Below are 12,148 nucleotides of genomic sequence, written 5' to 3'. Positions count from 1 at the left end.
GATCTCAGCTCACTGCAAGCTCCGCCTCCCAGGTTTACGCCATTCTCCTGCCTCAGCCTCCCGAGTAGCTGGGACTACAGGCGCCCGCCACTTCGCCTGGCTAGTTTTAGCAGTGCTTTAGTTTCTAAGTGTTGATGAAGTTGATTTCTGAGGACTCTCCTATTGTATTTGTTGTATTTCATGTAAATTACTGGTGTGTGGTGTATTTTAGTAACTTAAGGGAATTTTTTTTTTTTTTTTTGGTCACATGTGTTTCTCTTTCCTTTCTGCCAGCAACTTAATTGCTTAGTATTTTTATTTTAGCACCTGATCAAAAGAATTTCAGAAGATATCTTTGGTAGGATTAAATATCCTGCTTTTTATTTGATTCACCTAGTTAATATTTGGTAACTTGTTTTATGTCTAAACATATTTGTAGTTTGAGTTACGTAATATATGATTTCATACCTTAGTATGTCTTTTGAAAGTTGTTTTTTTGATTAACGTGTTGCTTTAGGTGTCTTTCACAAAGCTGCTTTCTGCCCATGACAGCAGTAAACTATCCTTTGTGCTAGTCTTTATTCTAGTACTTTTTTTTTTTCCTACTTTTCTATTTTACCTAGCCCTTTCTTTTCTTAACTTTGGTGTTTTCAGTTTTTAACTTTTATTCAGAAAATAAGATGTTGATTTAAAAAACATTTTGATGTATGAAGAATAAAAATTCATTCATAATTTCTAGTTAGTTTTGAGGCTTTTTTCTTTTCTGCTTTAAGTCCAATTGACAGCATCCATAAAAGTTATTTATTTTTAATTTGTTTTTTTTTGGTTTTGGTTTTGTTTTTGAGACAGAGTCTCACTCTGTCATCCAGGCTGGAGTGCGGTGGCACTTTTTTGGCTCACTGCAACCTCCACCTTCCAGGTTCAAGTGATTCTCCTTCCTCAGCCTCCCAAGTAGCTGGGTTTACAGGTGTGAGCCACCACACTCGGCTAATTTTTGTATTTTTTTAGTAGAGACGGGATTTCGCCATGTTGGCCAGGCTGATCTTGAACTCCTGACCTCAGGTGATCCACCCACCTCGACCTCCCAAAGTGCTAGGAGTACTGGCGTGAGCCACTGTACCAGCCTATTGATACTTTTTTTTTTAAAAAACCGTTTCTTATTATCTAACATACATTTTCTGTGTAATTAAACACTTCATAAATTTTAATGGCTGCTAATATTTTACGAGAAAGATGTTCTATGATTTCCACAAGGACTCCAGAAATTAAGCTTTTACATTTCTTTTTTTCTTTTTTTGGTATTTTGATAAATAACACTATGTTGAATTGCTACTTACACATGTTTACTCATATTTTGGATTCTTACATTCCTAATAAGGACATTACTAGATCAAAGGCTGAATGCTTAAACATGTGCCTTTATTATAAGCATAATTTAAAAAATTATAGTTTCACGGGTTTTATTGCTTTTAGCTAAAGAATGGATAAAAAGAGTAGTGCATGGAAAAGGTAATTGTGAGAATACATGGCGGGGAAATTATTAAAAAGAAGCACTTTTTGAAAGTGCCCAAGGCTGGTGTCTCTTCTGTGTGTTTGCTAGTCACAGTTTCTGAAATTGTGCACTGTTAGTTTAATCAGAACACTTACATTTTTAAATATTTTTAAAATGCTGTCAGGAAAAATACATTAAATCTGTAAAGGCTTTTTTTTTTTTTTTAAACTTTCATATACATTCCGAAAAGTACATAGTTCCGTGCTTTTTCTGCTTAAGTGAATGTATCTGTCTTTAAAAAGTGACCACCCGCATAACAGAAAATAGAATGTTACCAGCATTCCAAAGGCCCCTTCCCGTCTGTTACCTCTCCCTCTTTCTCTGAGCCACACTGCTTTCTGACTTCAGTCACTGTAGATCAATTGGCCTGTTTTGAATGTTGTTTAAATAAAATTATAAAGTAGGTACTCTCTCAGCTCCTTTTCGAGGTTCATAACTATTGTTGCTTATAGCATTAATTTAACTTTTATTACAAAATATTCCATTGTATGAAGTCTGTTAAAGGTGATTTTAATGTGTAAATATTTCTTTAAAATATTCTTACTGACTATATTTTTAAATGTGAGGTTATCTCTGAATTTGAATGTTAGTGGTGAAAGTATCTCAGATCATTCAGACATCAGTGTTTTGTGGTGTTCTTATTACAAAGACACAGGAGTGGCACACTAAAATGCAGGTGTGGGAGAAATTATGAAAACTAGAAAGCTATTCCTTATGCCTCTTTGTTGCTCTTAGTTATTAAACATTTGTGGCTTTGTTTCCTAGAATTCTGTAGAGCATATAGTCCAAACTCTATTTTCTTTTTTTTTTTGAGATGAAGTCTTGCTCTGTCGCCAGGCTGGAGTTCAGTGGCGTGATCTCCACTCGCTGCAACCTCTGCCTCCTGGGTTCAAGCGATTCTCCTGCCTCAGCCTCCTGAGTAGCTGGGATTGCAGGTGCCCTCCACCACGCCTGGCTAATTTTTGTATTTTTAGTAGAGATGGGGTTTCACCATGTTGGCCAGGATGGTCTCGATCTTTTGACCTCGTGTTCTGCCTGTCTTGGCCTCCCAAAGTGCTGGGATTACAGGCGTGAGCCACCGCGCCTGGCCCAAAGTCCATTTTCTAAGTGTCACTTATATACACAATGTATTATCAGGTGATCCAGGAAAACGATTACATTTTAAATGTAGGCTTTAAGGAAAGTAACATCACTTGTGTTACTTTTAATTTCTGACTTGTATTCACTAGTCATTATTTTTCTGCCGTCCTTTTTTGTTTTGAAGAGTGACAATTTTTTAAGGCATAAGCATTAAGAATGGAAAAATTCCAGTCTCTTAAGACAGGAATTGAATTTAAAATGTGAGTGTCTTCCTTAATACTATATAGCTGAAAAATTAGTGGTGCTACAATTGCTTGTTATTAAGTATTGCAAATGATCAATCTATCTATGGGTTGAAGTATTGATGGAAAACTTATCCTATCAGTTGCATCATGTAGTTTATTTTTGATTGTATTTTTTCATCAAGTGCTTATTTGGACAAGAACCAAAATAGAAATCAATAATTTTACTTAGTGCTAGAATAATGTAAAGTTAATTTTCCATGCTTTTTTTTTTTTTCAAGAAAAGGTAGTTATTGTTGTATTGTTTCCATTTTTAAAAACAAATCAATATCTAATTTTTGGTAGTTATTTTAAATATATAACTTGGAATTTTATTAAAACAACTTTGATCATTGTGGGAGATTGTAATTAAGGTATTTGTTTTTAGATGATTATATTTGTTTTGATTAATTGACTAAGTACTTTAAAGTGAGATCTAAACAAAAATGTTATTTCATTGCTGTTAAATTTCTTCTTTGGTTTATGTAAATGTAGGGTTCTGCTGCCCTCTGTCTGTTGCTAGCGCACTAACAATTGAAGTAGAATTTGGACTCTGCCTTTAAAGTGGTTTTTTTGAGTTGCCACTGACCAAATAGGTAATTTGAATGTTGGAAAATAAATATGAATCTATGTAGAGATTTCCTCAGTTTGACAAAATGTCCTGTTTTGAGACTGCTATTTGTTGATTTTAAATGATTTTGGAGAATGCTTATGTATAGGTTACAATGATACGTTAGTAATCTTGTGACAAATATTGTGGTTGGTAAAACAAATGAAGATAATTTCGTTTGGGGAAACATCTGGAAAGTAAGAGGTAAAAGTACTAGCCCTGTTCTGGAAGCAGAAGCATAGAGCATCCTAGGAACTGCTGTTACTCTTCCTTAGCTACTGATGCTCACCGAGGGTAAGGAAGAACGCCATTCTCCTGCCTCAGCCTCCCGAGTAGCTGGGACTACAGGCACCCGCCACCTCACCTGGCTAGCTTTTTGTATTTTTTAGTAGAGATGGGGTTTCCCCAGGTTAGCCAGGATGGTCTCCGATCTCCTGACCTCGTGATCCGCCCGTCTCGGCCTCCCAAAGTGCTGGGATTACAGACTTGAGCCACTGCGCCCGGCCTAACACAAGGTCTTTAGCTTTTCAGGGAGGTGTATAAAAAGATCTAATGACCTGGTGAAGCCAGTTGAGTGACTGAGAGCAGTGCTTTTGTGCAAACAGATCACTTAGAGATTTTCTTAATCACATCTTGCATATTCTGATTCATCAGGTAAAGGGTAGGGCCTGAGAGCTGGCATTTCTAACAAACTCATACAATTATGCCGTGACTACTGAGTGGCTAGGTTTAGAGGAAACATTTATAGCCCCTCCTCCCAATGTACAGGAGATGATGTTGCTGATTATTTTTTATATAATAGGGGTGATGGATTTAAACGGAAACATCTTCACTTTTAGTTCTGATGCCATGTGACTAATGCTTATATATGCAGTACAGCTATCTTAGATTGGGGGTGTAAATTGTGATGAGTCCATTGGGCCATGTAAGGATTAGCTGATGACATTAGCATGGGGCTTTGAGTTGTTGAGATAGCAAGAGTTTTAAATACGAGTATGCAGGGTGAAATGTTGGTATTCCTTTGTGGTGAAGCGAGAAAAGGAAATTAATATTTATTGAGTGCTATATGCCATACACTGCTTAATGCTTGTTTAATTCTCACAGCAGCTATTATTTTTCTGACTAGAGTCAGAACTCTCTTACACTAGAACGCAGTGCCTTTAGAGTTACATCTACTAGGATTTACTCTCTTAGCACAGTACCCAACTCACTAAATCGCCTTTGCCAATTTCTTCTCATCTTCCTAACTCTTTAGGAGTAGAACCCCGGGACTGACTGTAGCCCTCAAGAAATACATCCCGTTTGTGATTATTAAATGCCACCTATTTGTTGATGCCTTCCAAATTTATACTTCCAGACCAGACATATAACCTAAACTCTGAACTTGTCTATACCCAGTGTCCTTTTTGATGTCTTCACTTGGATGACAATAAATGTCTCCAACTGAACATGTCCCAAACTTCATTCTTTGCTTCCCCTTCCAAATATGTTCTTCCTATAGTCTTGCCTGTCTCAGTAAATGGCAACTTCATTGTGCAAGTTGATCATTGATCAGGCAAAAACCTTAGAGTCAGCCTTGATTCCTTTCTTTTGCTCATATGTAGATATAATCCCTGAGCAAAATTTGTCATTTCTCCCTTGAATACCTAACAGAATCTGAAATACCTGAGTTAAGCCCACCATTCTGTCCTGTCTGGATTGCTGCAGTAAAGTCCTCTGTCTCTTAGCTTCCACTTTGGCACCTTATCATCTGTTCTCTACAGACCAATTTTGATACTTGTTTAAAATGTTCCAGTGGCTTCCAGCAGAGGACAGTCCTTCTGATGACCCAAAGCCTTAACTCATCTGGCCCACCTCTCCTTTCTGACTCCATCCCTCAGAACCAGCCACACTGGCTTCCTTGCTACCAAATAGAGCTTTTATAATTGCTCTTCCCTCTTCTATAAATGCTTCCCCTCAGATAGTCACATGGCTCCTGACCCTTCCAGGGCCCTACTTAAATGTCACCTTATTAGTGAGGCCTTCCCCTACTACTTTGGAGAAGTAGCATTTCCCTGCCTCCACTCCACATTACTTCTCTGTTCCTCTCCATCTTTCCCATCCTGTTTTAAAACACTTTTTAACCACACCTAACATCTTAGGAAGTTGATTGATTTATGCTCTACTTTCTTCAGTGGGATGTGAGCTTCATGCAGGCAGAGGTTTTATTTTGCTCTCTGCTGGGTTCCCAGGACTGGAGAGGTGCCTGGCATATAGTAGAGGAACACAGTAAGGCCCAATTAATATTCGCTGAGTGAGTGAGTAATAGGGAGCAGGTAACTGAGTTTCTCTTTTTCCTCCTCCCCCCGACCCCAAAAAAGGATAGTTCTTCACAGAATAATGAAATTTCTCTTTACTTTCTAATAGCTGCTGTTTTACTAATCTGGAGGTTTGTTGTGTCTGTGTAATCTAAAATTTGATTTTTGTAGTTTCTGATCTTCATTTAGCAACTATATTCATTTAAAGGTATTGTTGTTTAGCTGATTCAACTCTTAGACTTTCAGGTAGTTAATGAACATCCTTGAAATAGGTTATCCATGAAATAAATCATGACCAAACCCACTTTTGTAAAGGCAGCATTTCAACCGTAATACTGAGCCTTGTCAAGAGATTTTCTCTGAACATCGAATTTTTAGTCCTTTTTATTTCCTTAATTTATATTTATAATCCTGTCACAAAACTAGAACCATTTTTTAAAAAGCCATAGTTCTTTCAGTTTTAAATCTATTGATTTAAGGTTATAATGTGTATAATATTTCATCTGGGCAAATTGATTTTATACTAATTAAGGGGCTACCTTTCTGTGAATATTTTAGAACTATTTAAAATATTATATTGAATTTCCGCTATCCCCTCTAAAAGACAAAACCAAAGAAAAAAATCCATTTCTGTTCAAATCAATCTGTAGCTATACTTGATTTCATGTTGTTAATATGTCATTAATAAGCTCTCTCATGTTCAGCTATGGTTCAGTTTAATGGGTTATTGTGGAGATTTGTGTACATGTACAGAAAATACTTAGAGAAAAAGGCCTCATGCCTTAGTTCAATAGCAGAGGTATATACAAGGTATAGGGCTCAGGGAGAGAAGAAGTTGGTGTGGGGAAGAAGAAAGTAGTATTCTGGGCTTTGAGAAAGAGTTGATATTTGGACTTCAGACATTTTGTATTGAGCAAAGACAAAGAGGTAGAGGTAAATGATGTGTTGGGAAATAGGATTTTCTTTGGAAAAAGCTTCAGTTTTTTGACAAAGAATTGCAAAAAAGTAAGTTGGGTTAGATTAAGACTATAACCCACCATGTTTCTCTAAAATAAGTTTTTTTTTAAACAAAGTTTTATTTATTTATTTATTTTTGATTCATCAAGGCAAGCGAGTTTTTACCAGAGCCGATGTCAACAGCATTATTTCTCCTTTCTTTGGACATGCCTGTTTCTTTGGAATATCCAAATATTCATGAAGCTGTTGTGGCCTATTTGGAACAGCTGAATTCTGAAAACTACAGTATTTATAAACGAACTGCAGAGGCCGTTTATTCAATTGAGTGCACCTGTAACTTCCTGTCTGATCTTGAGAAGGAGGTAAAAAGTTTTGATTAATATCTCTTTTAAATCCCTTTGACATATTTAGAAAATGTAATCTGTACTTTTTAAATTGATGGACATATAATTGAATTGTCACAGGAGGGATACATTATTCCTGAGTGGGTCAGTTATAAATAACTTGTTATTTAACAGGTTAAAGTAAGGATATGATTTGTATAGAAGTAAAACAAAGACTTTAGATTAATGGTGTATATTTCTAATATCAGTGATTTACAAAAAAGCAGTGGTTGTTACGAATGTCTTGATATTTAATAATGAGTACCTCTATGAAGTGACTTACTGATATGAAGTGAATGACAGTTGATGTAACCAGAGGTATAAGGGCTATTTTAGTGCTTGTAGACATGTTTTTGCCTTAATATTTTATAGATACTTACATATATATAAAGCCTGATTTTTAAAAAATATTAAGTACAGTCATGAACTACATTGTTTATAATGTATTAGGATGACTTTACGGCAGTGTTACAGCAATAATTATGTGTCAGTATTTATCCCTTTTAAAAATACTATTAGAATATTAGTATGTTATCAGTGAAAAGGTTAATGGCTCTTAGAGACAGACATTGATACAATAGTTTCTTGTTTGAAAATAAGGACATGGATCTTGAAGATCTTGAGGAATTAGGGATAAAATTCTTATTCATTTTGGCGCCTACAGTAGAATCTATCTGAACCTATTTATTTTCTTTGAAATTTTTTAATTTTTATTTTGACAGCCTCCTCTGTTGCCTAGGCTACAGTCTTGATCTCTTGGGCTCCAGCAATCCATCTGCCTCAGCCTCCTAAGCAACTAGTACTGTAGGCACATGCTACCACACCTGGCTAATTTTTAAACTGTTTTATAGAGATGAGGTCTCACTGTGTTGTCCAGGCTGGTTTTGAACTCCTGGCCTCAAGCCGTCCTCCCACCTTGGTCTCCCAAAATTCTAGGATTAAAGGTGTTAACCACCGTGCCTGGCCTTGAACTTGATATTTATAATTTTTCTTATTTACTGCTATAGTTTATTTTTTTTTCCTTTCCTTTTGCCACATGTTAGTACCCCTGGCTTCTTGTTTTCTCTGTGATAGAATTTTGGATTGTGTCTTTAAGTTGGAGTATTTCTGTGGCTTTTTTTTTTTTTTTTTTGAGACGGAGTCTCACTCTGTTTCCCAGGCTGGAGTGTAGTGGTGCAGTCTTGGCTCACTGCAACCTCCGCCTCCCACCTGAGCCTCCCAAGTAGCTGGGATTACAGGCGCGTGCCACCACAACCAGCTGATTTTTTGTATTTTTAGTAGAAATGGGGTTTCGCCATGTTGGCCAGGCTAGTCTTGAACTCCTGACCTCAAGTGATCTGCCTGCCTCTGCCTCCCCAAGTGCTGGGACTATAGGCGTGAGCCACTGTGTCTGGCCTCTGTGGCATTTTGCATGGTCAGTTAATCACATGTGTTGAATGTCCTGTATGTTCCTAGTGGTCAGGCTGTTATAAGAGGCAGGTTTATAATAAATACATCAGCCCTACTTTTATTAGGGGAGGTGGAGCTACAAGGAAATAATCAACGAACCAGGCAGTTTGATTGTAACTTTAAGCTTACTCAGAGTTAAATAATAGAAAGTCTCATGAGGCATTTAGCTAGGGAATTTTCGTACATTTCTCCACCTAGGCTGACATTTTTAGGTTGCTCGATGAGCAAGTGGACATAAACAGATGTAAAGAATCTCATGGTCTCTGAATGGTCTAGTTTCTTGAAGCTGCTTAGTTAGCTGTTGAAAATTTTATTGCACATGAACTTGACATTTATTGTTCCATTCTGCTTCTTTTTTAGGGAGAGAAGAATCTCTTAGAATTAGTGGAGCTGGCAGACCAAGCCTTGCGTAGCTTTTCCTATCATCAGCATTTCCCCCTAATAAAGGAAATCATCAGCATTTGTTCAAAGATGTAATATTTTCTTTCTTAATGTGATTATATTATTATTGGACACTTAGGGTGTGTGTAAACTTAGAAACAGTGAAAGTGAAGCTGACCTTATGTCTTTGTTATTATTATTTTTTAGTTTAATTGCTTTTATACGTGTCTGACTTTTAAAGGGTATATGTACAGCTGCATTAGGAAACTTAACTGTTATTTTCAAGATTAACTTCAAAAATGTCACACCCACAATCAAAATGAATAATCTTTGGATTTTTATACATTTGTTTTTGGTATCCATCCAGACTGTTCACACACATTGTTCATTTATCTTTTTTTTTTTGAGGCGGAGTCTCGCTCTGTCGCCCAGGCTGGAGTTCAGTGGCCGGATCTCAGCTCACTGCAAGCTCCGCCTCCTGGGTTTACACCATTCTCCTGCCTCAGCCTCCAGAATAGCTGGGACTACAGGCGCCCACCACCCCGCCCGGCTAGTTTTTTGTATTTTTTTTAGTAGAGACGGGGTTTCACCGTGTTAGCCAGGATGGTCTCCATCTCCTGACCTCGTGATCCGCCCGTCTTGGCCTCCCAAAATGCTGGGATTACAGGCTTGAGCCACCGTGCCCGGCCATTCATTTATCTTTAAAGTTTTAATAATTTGAGAGTTTTGTAACTTTTATTACTTTGTACCTTTTTCTTGTGTGGATTTTTAGAAAACACTGTGTATTGGTTAATTTATTTTGAGGACATCAGCAAATTTCTATTTTGAAGTGTCTTTATTGGTTTTGGAAAGAATAAATTCTGTGATGTGATAAACATCAACTGAGTAGGGGATTTTAAAGACATGTTGGGTTTTCAAAAATACTCTCAAACACAGAATCTCCTCTGCCCTGAAACAAGTAAGTGCTTAGGTAAGTACTTGCTAATATTGGTTATTTTTATTTATTTATTTTTTTTGAGACGGAGTCTCGCTCTGTGGCCCAGGCTGGAGTGCAGTGGCCTGATCTCAGCTCACTGCAAGCTCTGCCTCCCGGGTTTATGCCATTCTCCTGCCTCAGCCTCCCGAGTAGCTGGGACTACAGGCGCCCGGCACCTTGCCCGGCTAGTTTTTTGTATTTTTTAGTAGAGACGGGGTTTCACCGTGTTAGCCAGGATGGTCTCGATCTCCTGACCTCGTGATCCGCCCGTCTCGGCCTCCCAAAGTGCTGGGATTACAGGCAATATTGGTTATTTTTAATAGGATCTCAGTTTGAGGAATTGGAGTAGGAAGAAATCCCTTCCAGTTAGCTTTGCAGTCTTTTGCTTAGTAACTTACTTGCCTCAGATGTCTTGATTGTTCTACTTTTTCACCAGCTGGAAATCTGCGCAGGCCAGTCCATTACTACAAGGAGAAAGTCAGAAGGTGCTTCTCCATATGTTGTCTCACCCGTTGCCACAAGTGAAAGCTGAAACTTACCACTGCTGTCTGGAAATCACGAAGGTGAGGTTTTGTTTTTTGTGTTTTGTTTTTGAGAACAAATGACTCTCTTGTTATGCCTTCAAACTTAAATTACTTGACCTGTTGTATGAGATATAAGAACTATATCCTATAAAAATAGATGATAATTACTAGTCAATTCTGGAAAATTTGTACTATTACGTTCTCTTAACTTAGTAAGTCCAGCAGTTTGAATTGCTTTATTCGAAGTTTTATTAAGAATTACATTTATGCTGTATTAATGATGGAAAAATTATAAGGAAAATTGATTTCCAGGTATTCAAAAGTGATTTCTATGCCCAGGAAACCTTGTAGGTTGTTACGGCCTAGATTTTATGGTTTTATTTCTGTTTTCTTGATGTTATTTTTTATTTTTCTTTTCTTTTGAAACATTTATTTTTCTGTCTTCTTAAATGATAAAATATTTCAACGTAGAATATTAAATATTTCAATATTGAAAAGAACTCTGTACATAGGACAGTATTTAAAAGTATATATATTCCTATGTTCTCTTGAAAGTGTCCTTTTGTATTTAACACTCTTGTAAGTACTGTTTGGTTATAATAAGTATATTTATAAAATTTATTTATAAATTTATTTTATAAAAATTTATAAAAAAATTTGCCATTTTTACTTCTGATTCGTTTTTATTCAAAGAAAAATACCCGTTATAGAGGAAGCTTCTTTGCTTTCTCTTCTCCCACCAACATAGCCTAGCCACTCTTACGCAGCTGGTGTATATTCTTCCCATCCAGTTGGTATATGTTATTTATAAAGCTGTATCTTTAATAAATAATATGAAGAATTTTATATATAGCATGATTAGTATATATAGCAGGATTTGAGATTTACCTAGTTCATTCACCTTAATTGCTAAGTTTGAATATGCTTCCTTTTATTTATTGATAAATATTTAGGTTCAGTCTCCTTTTAATTGAAGTAAGTTTTTCAATATTTTCAGTGACAGTCTGTGACTGTGTGCATATGTTTGCAAATGTCATGATTTCAGTTTATTTTGAATAGTAATTTGACTGCATATAAAATACAGGTTGACTGCTGGTTTTTATTAGTACTTTGCCAGTATTGCTTAATTCTTATTAGGCTTCTATCATTGTTGAGAAGTCTGATATCAGTTAATTATAATTTCTTTTAATTTTTTTTCTCTAGTTTGTTTTAAAATGTTTTCCTTTTCTATGGTGCCCTGTGGTTTCATCAAAATGTGTCTGCATGCATACATGATTTTCCATTTATCTTGCTTACGACTTTTTGCTTTGAACGCTCAATCTGCCTTCACTTCTGTATAATTCTTGGCCATGCTTATTTTGAATATTGCTTTTCTCTTTATTCTTGCTGTTTTCTCCAAGTAGAACTCTTTTTAGACCTGTGTTAGACCTTCTTAGTTTACCCTTTTTGTCTTTTAAGCCTTCTTTCATCTTTTCCATATCTTTTTAGGTTTTATTTGGGTAGAATTTCTCAGTGTTTCCTTTCAGAACACTAATTCTTTCCTCAGCTTTGTCTAATTTCCTTTTTTTTTGATGGTGATATATATAATGTAAAATTTATTATAGGCCAAGTGTGGTGGCTCACGCCTGTAATCCTAGCATTTGGGAAGGCCAAGGCAGGAGGATCACTGGAGCTCAGGA

General features: G+C 36.4%; 1 protein-coding gene across 1 annotated transcript in view; it reads left to right on the top strand.

Annotated features, from left to right (window-relative positions):
* The window catches only part of RTTN (rotatin), a 202,104-nt gene that overhangs the window by 32,677 nt on the left and 157,279 nt on the right, over window positions 1-12,148 (top strand). The window contains exons 12-14 of the mRNA XM_011944090.1: window positions 6,906-7,118; window positions 8,949-9,061; window positions 10,382-10,508. Of these exons, the coding sequence (XP_011799480.1) occupies window positions 6,906-7,118; window positions 8,949-9,061; window positions 10,382-10,508 (453 nt within the window). The remainder of the gene's footprint in view (window positions 1-6,905; window positions 7,119-8,948; window positions 9,062-10,381; window positions 10,509-12,148) is intronic.

This window comes from Colobus angolensis, unplaced genomic scaffold (genome assembly GCF_000951035.1).
Source record: "Colobus angolensis palliatus isolate OR3802 unplaced genomic scaffold, Cang.pa_1.0 Scaffold225, whole genome shotgun sequence".
Taxonomy (NCBI): Eukaryota; Metazoa; Chordata; class Mammalia; order Primates; family Cercopithecidae; genus Colobus; species Colobus angolensis.
This window is presented reverse-complemented; position numbering and strand designations above follow the sequence as displayed.